The sequence below is a fragment of the Rhipicephalus microplus genome, chromosome 3, assembly GCF_043290135.1.
Source record: "Rhipicephalus microplus isolate Deutch F79 chromosome 3, USDA_Rmic, whole genome shotgun sequence".
Lineage (NCBI taxonomy): Eukaryota > Metazoa > Arthropoda > Arachnida > Ixodida > Ixodidae > Rhipicephalus > Rhipicephalus microplus.
Window position 1 is genome coordinate 200,444,958 of NC_134702.1, and position 10,888 is coordinate 200,455,845.

General features: G+C 44.6%; 1 protein-coding gene across 1 annotated transcript; it reads right to left on the reverse strand.

Moving 5' to 3' along the window:
- Positions 1 to 1,170: 1,170 nt before the first annotated feature.
- Positions 1,171 to 10,253, reverse strand: LOC119185837 (sulfotransferase 1C2). The gene is made up of 2 exons (XM_037434700.2): positions 10,187 to 10,253; positions 1,171 to 2,523 (listed from the first exon to the last, which is right to left on the reverse strand). The coding sequence occupies exons 1-2, from the start codon at positions 10,199 to 10,201 to the stop codon at positions 1,531 to 1,533; spliced, it is 1,008 nt and encodes a 335-aa protein (XP_037290597.2). The 5' UTR covers positions 10,202 to 10,253; the 3' UTR covers positions 1,171 to 1,530.
- Between the last annotated feature and the right edge of the window lie 635 nt (positions 10,254 to 10,888).

Below are 10,888 nucleotides of genomic sequence, written 5' to 3' on the forward strand. Positions count from 1 at the left end.
TGAGTTACTCAGCAGTGCAATGTCATCGGCGAAGCGCAGGTTACTAAGGTATTCTCCATTAACTCTTATCCCTAACTGTTCCCATTCTAGGCTTCTGAAAACCTCCTGTAAGCACGCGGTAAATAGCGTTGGGGAGATTTTGTCCCCCTGCCTTACACCTTTCCTGACCGCAATGACGAAATCGGCTGTTCCAGGAAAGTGCGGGGCGTCGTTCACGCCAAAGTAAACGCCATCGGCTCAAAATTATTCCATTCGTCGTGACATGTCGCTTGAAAACTTGTTAACGTGGGTCTTGTTGAGCACTTCCCCACATGACTGCAATGAATTGCCTGCCCAAAATTCATAGATAAAAGCACGACAAATGTATCTTCAATTGGCCGAACACATGTCTGTTCAATGGGTATAAAAGGTTGGCAAGTTTTGTTATTATTGCCGCGAGCTGACGCGTCCTATGGCAGCGGCGTGTTCGAAACTGTGTGTCTATTGTAGGTGTCTCGGCCTGTTGCCACGTAAAACCATTCAGAGACAAAGACGAGACACTCAGAAAAATATCGTAATCATTCCAAGAGTTAGCTGTGACTGACTGTTAGCGGCCGCTCAGCGGGAGCGTGCCTGTGTCCATCGTTCTCGTCTACCACAGGACGTTCACCGCTACCACTCCCAAAGCGTATAAAAAATAACAGTTAACACGCAGATGCCCGTAATGCTGGATTCACACGATGAACGTGATCGCGGACGGATCAGTGACGTGACGTGTACGTGTTCGGTATTTCTCCGTGGTTCGCATCCATACGACAGCGGAGACGGCGGGGACGGATCGGTCCTACCCTCGCTCCCAGGAGCGTAGGCAATGGCACATTGCAAAGCGCCGACACTAAGTATACTTATTACATGCGTGTTCTACCGAGTGAAAGGCAGGGGCACCATTACCTTCTGAACTGTTGAATGAAAATCCATATCCACAATAAGTGCTGACTCGCGACATGCACTTTCGCGTGGCATAGAGTGATTGTCGAGCCCAAATTCTGTATTGAGTTGTTTTCACACACAGATACTAGCTAGAATCTTACTCATTAACCTTTATTATTAAATATCACACAAGAGCGTTAGAATAGATTCTTAAGGCAAGACTCTATGTCAATCGAACCCCCCCCCCAGTTTAGCCTTGACAACATTCCCGCTAAATACAAGAGCTAATACGCACGCACTTCATCCTCATGAATGTCCATGTGTACTTCGCACTCCATTTGCACCTGTGATGATGTAGGACAAGTTAACCGTGCAGTAATAGTGTCTTTTTCCTATGCTGAAAGAATCGCTTCCTGCGTCGAGCCACACTGAGGCGCCAGGCAAGTAAATCAGTGAAATAAAAGTTGATACCACTACCTATCTTACTTTTTCACAAATGCTGAGACACACTGCTATACAAGCTTACGAAAGGCTGCCAGTCGCCAGTCATTTGCACCCGAAGAATCCGGCTCTGCTTCTATATAATGAACATGCATCACTCTTAGATCCACTTTGTTGATATCACTGAGAGAAATCAGACATCGCCAGTGCCTCTTCTCGGATGTCTCTCCACAGCTCCATAAAAGCAGCATTGTCTCCTTGTTCTCGAATCTTCTTCTCCATATGTGTGAGAAGCTCCGGTGTAAAGTACTCTTTCCAGCCACCAATTATGGCTGTCCTCACCATGGGAAACTTGGTTTTGTCGCCTCGGTGTCCTCGCTGACAGGACAGCTTGTTCCTAAGAAATATATTTTTCCATTCATCTGAATTGTTGTTCTGAAAGTCTATAACCAATACATCGCGGGAGTACTCCGGTTTACTCAACTCTACAATCTTCTCGAGGAGTTCATCGTTTTGTTGCAGAACCTTGTAGTACTGCTCCCCCAAGAACTGTGACAATCGCAGAACAGCACCGCGGGTGTCTCGTTTAATACTTTCATAGGTTATAAAGAGAACATTCGGCTCGTCCTTCAAGGCGTAGCCAGTGGCGACGTGGTCAAAGTAGGTACCGTAACCTAGATCAGTCTCCAGAAACGCGTCTACAAACTCCTCGAAAGTGCCATCTTGAAAGTTCCAGATGCTTACATCTGTCACCATGTTGTAGAACGAAACGCATACGTCCCAAGGGTTTCGGGCCAAGTAAACGTACTTGACTTCTTTGCTCATTTTGTCTTTGCGAACCGGCAAGTGAGTGAAGAACAATCTTATAGGCAGTGCGGACTTCCAGTCATCGTGTCTCATGTACTCTAGGGCGTGAGTGTGGCTTGTGAACTCATTGTACGTCTTCACAGGCTCGCCATTCTTGAGGATGAGTTGCATTATGTACTGCACCCAGTATGTTCCGCTCTTAGGGTACGTGCATTGAATTAAATCGCCTTTTGCAGGTTGAAACTTCAAGCTCTCGCGGTAAATTTCGGCATCCAACCAGGCACATCGTGGCACGCCATCGACGACCCTATGGAACGGCCTGCGGGGTACCGCGCCGTGGATTTTCCCACTGGAAGCCTTCTTTATCTGAAATCGAAACAACACTTTTTAGCCTTGCAATACTCAGAAAGGAATGTATCAATATAGGATGTATTGATTAAGAATGCATCCACAAAATTGCTCATTAACTTGTAGCAACTTTGCCGATATACGAAGTACACATACCAGCAGCTGAGTAATGGCCTATTGATTCTTCAATTGCTTTGTACTACTTGGGACGTATATCTCATATGCCTAGTGAAAGCAGCAATGTATCAAAACGAGAAAGCGTAGTTCGTCAGGACAGGTAAGGAATGAACTAGAATTAAGCTGAAATATCAACAAAGGAAGTGAACGTGTAATCATCTTTTACTTGTACAAAAATATTGTTGTTTGGGATTTCGTCAATAACTGAAACAGTATTATTAGCTGCGACACAGACGCGTGCAATTTTAATGGCTCCTGTCTATCCCAAAAAAATGAAATCTAAGTGAAATCACCAGTTCATAAGTCTAGATGACTTTACCAAACATAGTAATTTAGATAAAACTAACCCAGCATTAATTTGCTAGTGAATTTGTTTCTGTTAAAACGTGTTGCTGAGTGGAAAACAATTATGTGAGCTGCTATGCATTGTGAATGAAGATGACTTTTTTAACTTGTTATTACCCTACGCTTCCATGATAAGCGAGAAGTTCTCCGCATATCAGATGAGGTTCTATGCTGCAGCATTCATAGTAATAGAGGCTGTTTTTCGATTCACTCAACCGCGCTAGGTTATCACACAATCGCATTTTTTACTCTTGCCAGCACTGCAGAAAAATAGGCAAGTAGGCATTTCTTGGAGGCTAATTTAACAGCTCCAAGGTGTAGAAAAAACTTCGACAGATTTCACGTACCATCGCCATCTACCTTAGATGAGGCATACGGTGAGATGGTTACTGTGTTGTGTGTTGTAGCTTGCGAAACGTTACGAAATGGCGCTAAAGATGTCTAATATTGCTGTAGCCATAGGCATATCTTGAACAGTTGCGTATGCGTTATATATGAAAGTGTGAAATACTAGTTCAAGTATTTTACACTTCTGTAACGATGCCGATAGTAACATGAGTGTTAGCAACATCATATTTTGTAAGCTGATATGTAGGGCTAGTGCTCGCTAGGGTAGTAGTCCTGGACACTGCTACAAAAACCAACTTTATTGGATGTCGCTCAACTACAATTGACGCGATCCCAACACGAAGGCTACATCATAGGAGTGCATATATGTAATGATTATAAAACTGGATAGTAAGCAGTGCAACAACAATGGACGTTTTATCAGCTTTACGCCTCAATGATGTCTTTTCGCAAAGCAGTTTTAAGACCTATCGTGGCTCTATGATAGAATACTTGATATCAGGGCAGATTGCTGTCGGGGCCCTGATATCTTTTTCTTTCCATTTGTCGGGTCAACGCTGCCAATGTCAACTCTTTCAGTCTTAATGGCCGCGCTTTAAATTACCAATGTCTGTTCTCACCGTTTCCGAGTAGAAATAAACAGCCAATCACCGGTGGTGCATACTCGCATACCTCGGGCACATACCCACCTGTTGTATACGGGTATTTGCCACGCATTTTTGGAGGAAGGGCTTTGATGATGTGCATGAAGGCGTTGTCACGTTGTTCATGTCTTGACAAGCGAGTAATTTTTGTCAAGCTATGTTTCCTCCATACTAATTTTGGTTCACCCGAATTCAGAGGGGTGGTAACGAGAGCACCCAGACGTAGGCAGATAAATAGATAGATAGATAGATAGATAGATAGATAGATAGATAGATAGATAGATAGATAGATAGATAGATAGATAGATAGATAGATAGATAGATAGATAGATAGATAGATAGATAGATAGATAGATAGATAAATAGATAGATAGATAGATAGATAGATAGATAGATAGATAGATAGATAGATAGATAGATAGATAGATAGATAGATAGATAGATAGATAGATAGATAGATAGATAGATAGATAGATAGATAGATAGATAGATAGATAGATAGATAGATAGATAGATAGATAGATAGATAGATAGATAGATAGATAGATAGATAGATAGATAGATAGATAGATAGATAGATAGATAGATAGATAGATAGATAGATAGATGTTTATATTGCAGAATAAATGCACAAGGATAACGATAAAGGGAAGCCCAATAAATATACCAATCACTATCCGTGTACACATCTGTCCTGTAGCCCAGCTAGATTATCAAGCTGAAACCGTAATAGTACCAGCGATAGTGTGCTTAGCAGATGTCCTCTATTTTGTGCATTTAATCCACTTCTCTAATCTCGCGTGCTAACTCAAACTGTTTCCTTATCGCTACGTATATACTCTGCAGTTCTGAAAAATAAGCGTCAGTTGAAACTCAGCAATCCTTTCTACTCTGTCACTTCATGCTTTGTCGCGCTGGGGAATTTGCCATCAAGAACCAATCCCAACTATCCCAAGCTTCAACACTTGTAGGCTTTTCTGCTTGCGATGAACTTCAGCGCCGCGGGTAGGCGGCACAGCAACCAATAGGACATGTTGGTTACGTCAATATTCATGCACAAACCCACTGCTTATTCGGGAGGTTCTCATACCTAATACACTCTATTACTGTGTGCATGTGGAAATTTTTTGAGACGATGCGCGAGTGTGCATGACGAAGAACATGAAAGGCTGTCTCCACTCGGTCGCTGCTTAACCGGTCCCACCTCATCTATTTGTTTTAGTATATTTTATCTACAGCCTCGTCTATGCAGCGTCTCTTCTCTCACGTAACATGTTTGGTGGATGTGGAGTGTTCACCGTCCTCGCCACGAAGCTTCGCAGTGCCCCCCCCCCATTCAGCCTCCGGCCATGATTTCCGATGACAGCCACCCCTCACCGTCTCCACCTGCAAAGGCGCATGTCGCTTCGTACCTTACGATGTTCCACCCCGTGATCCGGGTACATTCTCCACGCAACCTGGCTTTGACGTTGACTACTGGCTTTGCATGTACGAACGTGTTAGCCAAACTCGTCAACGAGACCTACCATGATGCTTGCCAACAAAATCTTTTACTTGTACGGCACCCCACGCATATAGTTCGATGCTCGTGAGACCAAGTTCACCAGCTGCGACATGTTCAAAGAGCGACTACGCCACATCTTTGGTAATCCGTCGAGTCGCCACATGGCCGCGCGAGAAAAACTCGCCACCTGTATGCAGTCATCAACCGAGTCCTATGTCTCATACATATATAATGTGATCGCATTGTGCCAGAAAGTGGACTAGCAAAAGATTGAGAGCGACAAAGAGAGCCACATACTCAAGGGCATCGCAGATGGTGGACGGCACTTTCAACTTGCTTGTGTACACTAACGTCTCAAGCATTGATTTAATCATCAAGGAATGCCATCGCTTCGAAATCGCCAAAACCGCCGCGTTCTGCCTCAATTTTTTCGGCAACCAAACATGGCTGTCACGTCAACCTGCTCTGATCCCAGCGCCACACCTCCCTATCAGGAGAACGGGATGCGTATCGTTCAACGAGAGCTTGAAACGGCAAGACTGGCGCTGTTTTATCCACCACCTTTCTACAGTGGGTCACCATGTTGCAGTGTTGCCACTTCAAAGACCACACGCGATCTTTTCAAAGATTATTTCTGCAAATAGAGAATGCCTCCCTTTTGGCTTCACTCCCGCAACAAGACCAGCGTCACCCCCGTGGGGCCTACAACAACCACAGGTGTGCCTCACTATTCCGGGAATAACGAACAAGAGCCATCATTCAACAGTGGTTCTACGACAGGTGACATTGTCGCTACTCAACGAAAAATACGGCCAGAGGACCCACATTTACACCGATGGATCGGTCTCGGCTGACAGCTCCACAGGTGCTGTTGTCATCCCGGCGTACCAGGTCACTATAAAGCTCAAACTGTCGCATAGGACAACATCCACAGCAGCGGAGCTTGCCGCCTTACGTGCTGCTATACTTTATATTGCGGAGGCCCGACCTCAAAAATGGGCTGTGTTCTGTGACTCCAAGGCATCCCTTCAGAGCTTGCAATCAGCTTTACGACAGCGGGAGCACCAACAACTAGTGAATGAAATAAGAGAAGTGATTCACGAAGTTTTATCGAAAGGACATGACTTGGTGTTCCAGTGGTTACCGGGACATTGTGGTATTGTCGGTAATGACCTTGCTGATAATGCTGCCCGATCCGCCCACGCGGACGCCCAGACAACCCCAATTCCATTGTCGAGAACCGACGCTGCAAGGGGCCTTCACTCGTTCGCTAACACCATGTCGGAAACTTGGCTGAGTGACCCCAGTGTCAGGAACCGCCGCCTACACAAATTGGACCCATCGAGAAAGCTTCAAGTTCCATCGGACCTCTCCCGCCAGGATGCAACTTTACTGTGCCGCCTGTGGTTAGGAGTAGCTTTTACAAAGGCGTACTCCTTTCGCATAGGAATGGCGGATAGCTGCCGATGTGAATCGTGCGACACTGACGAGACAATAGAACATCTACTGTGTTCATGTGAACGTTTTGCGAGCGAACGCAATTTGCTACGCGAAACGTTGGAGACACTAGACAGTAGACCTTTTTCCGAAGAGAAGATACTTGGCTCATGGCTCTACGCGTCGCTGGCCAGCAAAGCGACGCGGGCACTGCTAAGTTTTCTGAAGACGACCGGACTACGCGACCGCTTATAAGCGTGCAATGGACAAGGTCCCACCAACATACACGTTGCCCTTCACTTCTCTCTCTCTTCTCCTTTAATCCCCTCACCCCTTCCCCCAGTGCAGGGTAGCAAACCGGACGTGCGTCTGGTTGACCTCCCTGCCTTTCATTTCTTCCCTTCCTCCTCCTCCTCCCTCCTCCCAATTACCACCGGCGGTATCTGTTATTCAGGCAATCGTGCGGTAAAAAATCGCAAACCTTGTTTTCTCTTCACCGACTCCGCCTCCCGACCTAGCTCCAGACCGACGCCCATGAATGCACCGCGCCATGACCCATGAATGCTGTCAGATTGTTGTTTAAAATAGGTTGTAGGCGTGTAATAAATTGCAGCGATCGTAAGGAGTGTCTTGCCAATCTTGTCTCTTTTGTCGAGTGCCACTTCACTATATTCGATAACCATAATAGTTCAATCGTACCATCTGCAGCGTACTAAAGAGCACGTGTGAAGCTGGTACCTTTAAAGTATTACCTAGCCGACCTGACACTGCAGACAGTTTCTGTCAACGTTTTATTGAGCTCACAGCCACTCTTGCTGAGAGCTCAGGCTCATCGGCTGTGGACGCTGAAGATGCGGCTTCGATCCCTTACATGCGGCCCTAGTGCTAGAGGTCTGTATACTGTGCTAACTTGGAGCTTCATAAAAAACTCCAGGTTATGGAAATCACCCGGCTGTCTGCGCTACGGCGTCATCCATGGCATGAGTCACTTAACTCAGCCATGAACTTAACTCAGCCAAGGTCGAACTCACCCTTGTTGCCTCCTCTTTCTTAATAGCAGTACGCTACGTGCTTTTGCAAGGAACAAACTTAATTTTTGTTCTGTAAGGCCAGCAAGCGTCTGCAGCTTTACATGTATGGCTGCCAAGCCGCGTAGGTTTAGTGCCTAAGGTACTTGGCTGCTGACCCGCAGATCGCGGGATAGAATCCTGGCGGCGGCAGCTGCATTTCCGATGGAAGCGGAAATGTTGTGGGCCCGTGTACACAGATTTGGGTGCACAATAAAAACACCAGGTGGTCGAAATTTCTGGAGCCCTCCACTACAGCGTCTCTCATAATCATATGGTGGTTTTGGGACGTAAAACCTTATATATCAATCGTTCAATTAAACGTGTATGGCTGATTCAGCACATTGTTCCCTGTGATGCGCTCTTCTGAGGCATTTGTACGCAAAAGAAAGTGCTGCAAGAAAACGAGAAATGCCAACTATTTGCAAACCAATATGTAGCTTAGATAGCAGCAGAAGCCAAACAGTAGAAAAAGCAATACCAGCTTTTAGTCTTTCTCGTTGTTGTGCCTACTCCTATTATCTTTTCTGTCCCACGTCTTTATTTGAATCAATAATTTTGAGTATTCCTAGAGTATTGCTTGCTAGAATTACTAGAATAGAACTAACACCACAACGCCTAAAAACATTGTTACATTCACTTTTTAGCTAAGATATTCATAATATGTAAAGCAACGTCAATGACATGATTTGATTGATATCAGATGGCATGTATCAAGCTTACTCGTCTTAAACCACTGCACTTCGGCGCATTTCCACTTGTGCTGTGTAAAGACACTTTGTGATAATGAACTGTTGAATGTCACTACTTGGTGCTGGCTAGCGCTTGCCATTGTTGGTTTTCGGTAGCCAAGCTTTGGCTTGTGTTCGTAATTGGTGACTGATGTAGTCTCCAACTGTTATTATTAGCTGGTTTTAAGGTACAATGGCGATTAGTGCTTGCCAACTGTAGCTGGTATTGAGTAGGCACATTACATCGTAACATGTAATGACTGTCAGAGTGACCCCGACTGCTGGATGATGCCCGTTGCTTTTGGATATAGCGATGCTAGCTGGTGGTTGGTTATAGTTTGTTTGCTTGCGCACGCGAATTCTGGCAAGTCTTATAATGACTACAACAGCCCCAAATGGCTAGTTCCAGCTAGCTAAATCACAAATGTTGGCAAACTACGCATTTGTTTTTACTACTATTGGCCTGTGAATGATGGAAAAATCGCGGCATGAAGCAAACCACAGATAAATTTGCTTGCGAAAGCCGGAAAACAACAGTGCAAAATCTACGCACTAGCAGACTTGCATACGACAGCCACGTTGTGATTACCCTATATGATAATGGAGGAATAAACAAAATGCACTTCCTTACATGTTTTTACCCTTGTGCATTGGTCCAACCAGCTCATGAAATCAGACTGTTATACACCAAACAAAAACAACGAGGTCCTCATCAGCCATCAGTCATAATCCTCATCAGCCAAACTCTGCCATCTGAAGTGCAAAAGACTTAAAATTTTTGCCAACAAACACAAACCTGTGCTTACTGCTGCCAAGTAATTCGCGCAAACTTCTGATTTCATATAGCCACCCACTTTACTGCCTTTATTTCGAGCGATTGCAATTTCTTAGAATCCAGTTTGTTACACATAATGAATAAGCGTTACTTTGCTTACGCGCTATATGCAGTGTTTATGTATATATCTTCTTGTTTATTTTGACTAAGATTTCCTTCACACCAGCTTCTACACTGTCCCGCACTGCTCCCTTGTTATCACTTAAAGTTACACCTACCACTTTTCCATCCACGGCTCACTGCACCGTCTGCAGTCTTAGTTGTACATCCATTTTGAGCCTCCATGTTTCTACTTCGTAAAGGTATGATGTAACTGTTAATGCATTCATATTTTATAATGCCGGCGGAATGCGCTTCATCTCATCCTCGCTCTTCATATTACTTTATTCTCACGGTTCTACTACGCCGTCACAGCCTTGCCTGAGTAGACATGGTATACCATTTCGAGGCCTTCGCTATCTATCGCAAAGCGTTGTTTTCTTCCAAAACACGAACATTACTTTAGTTTTCTGCATAATAATTTTCAGACACACCACTCTACTTCCATCGTGCGATTCAGCACACATGATTGCTTGCCTAGAGTACGTACGTACCTCACGCCCAGACATCGCAAGTAGGCTGTTTCCACAGCAGCTGATGGGTGTGTAATGCCGCCAAGCTCCGTAGACAATGACGCACAAAAGGCAGCTGCATGAATATACAGGCGTTTTTTTATTTTCTTTTTAAGCGTCTCGTCATCTACACGCCTCTTATGTCGGAGTGTGTCAAGTACTAGGCTGACGCAACAGCTCTGCTTGGGAGAGTAGCGCACCTGTCGGAATTTCTTCGGTAAAGACGATCTTATCAACCTTTACTGACCTTCTTTTTTATCCCAGCTTCTAGGCTGGCTACCGGCACTCAACACCATGCCTAGAGATGCGTAGTAGCTGCTATGCACAATCCCATCCATAACACAAAACATTTAAATAGCCTTGTGATTCGCCCTTTGATCAAGCACGTGCACTTAGCTGCATTGTGAAAGCATGCTTTATGCCAGGCTATCTTGTTTGCACGCATAGTATCGTATAAAAGGCACTTCTTAGCCATGTTTTGGAGAACTGAATACAGTATCTTGAATTAAAAAGATAACGATAAAAATGTCACTCTCGCTAAAAGAACATTTATTCAGAGCGCAATAATCCTGTGGATATGGATAACAATTACAATGCATTTAAAAAGGGACAGGTGCGCACGCTTTCTGTAAAAAAACGTTACCTTGTTCAACAAAAACGCTTCATAGTAGAACGATTGATAGA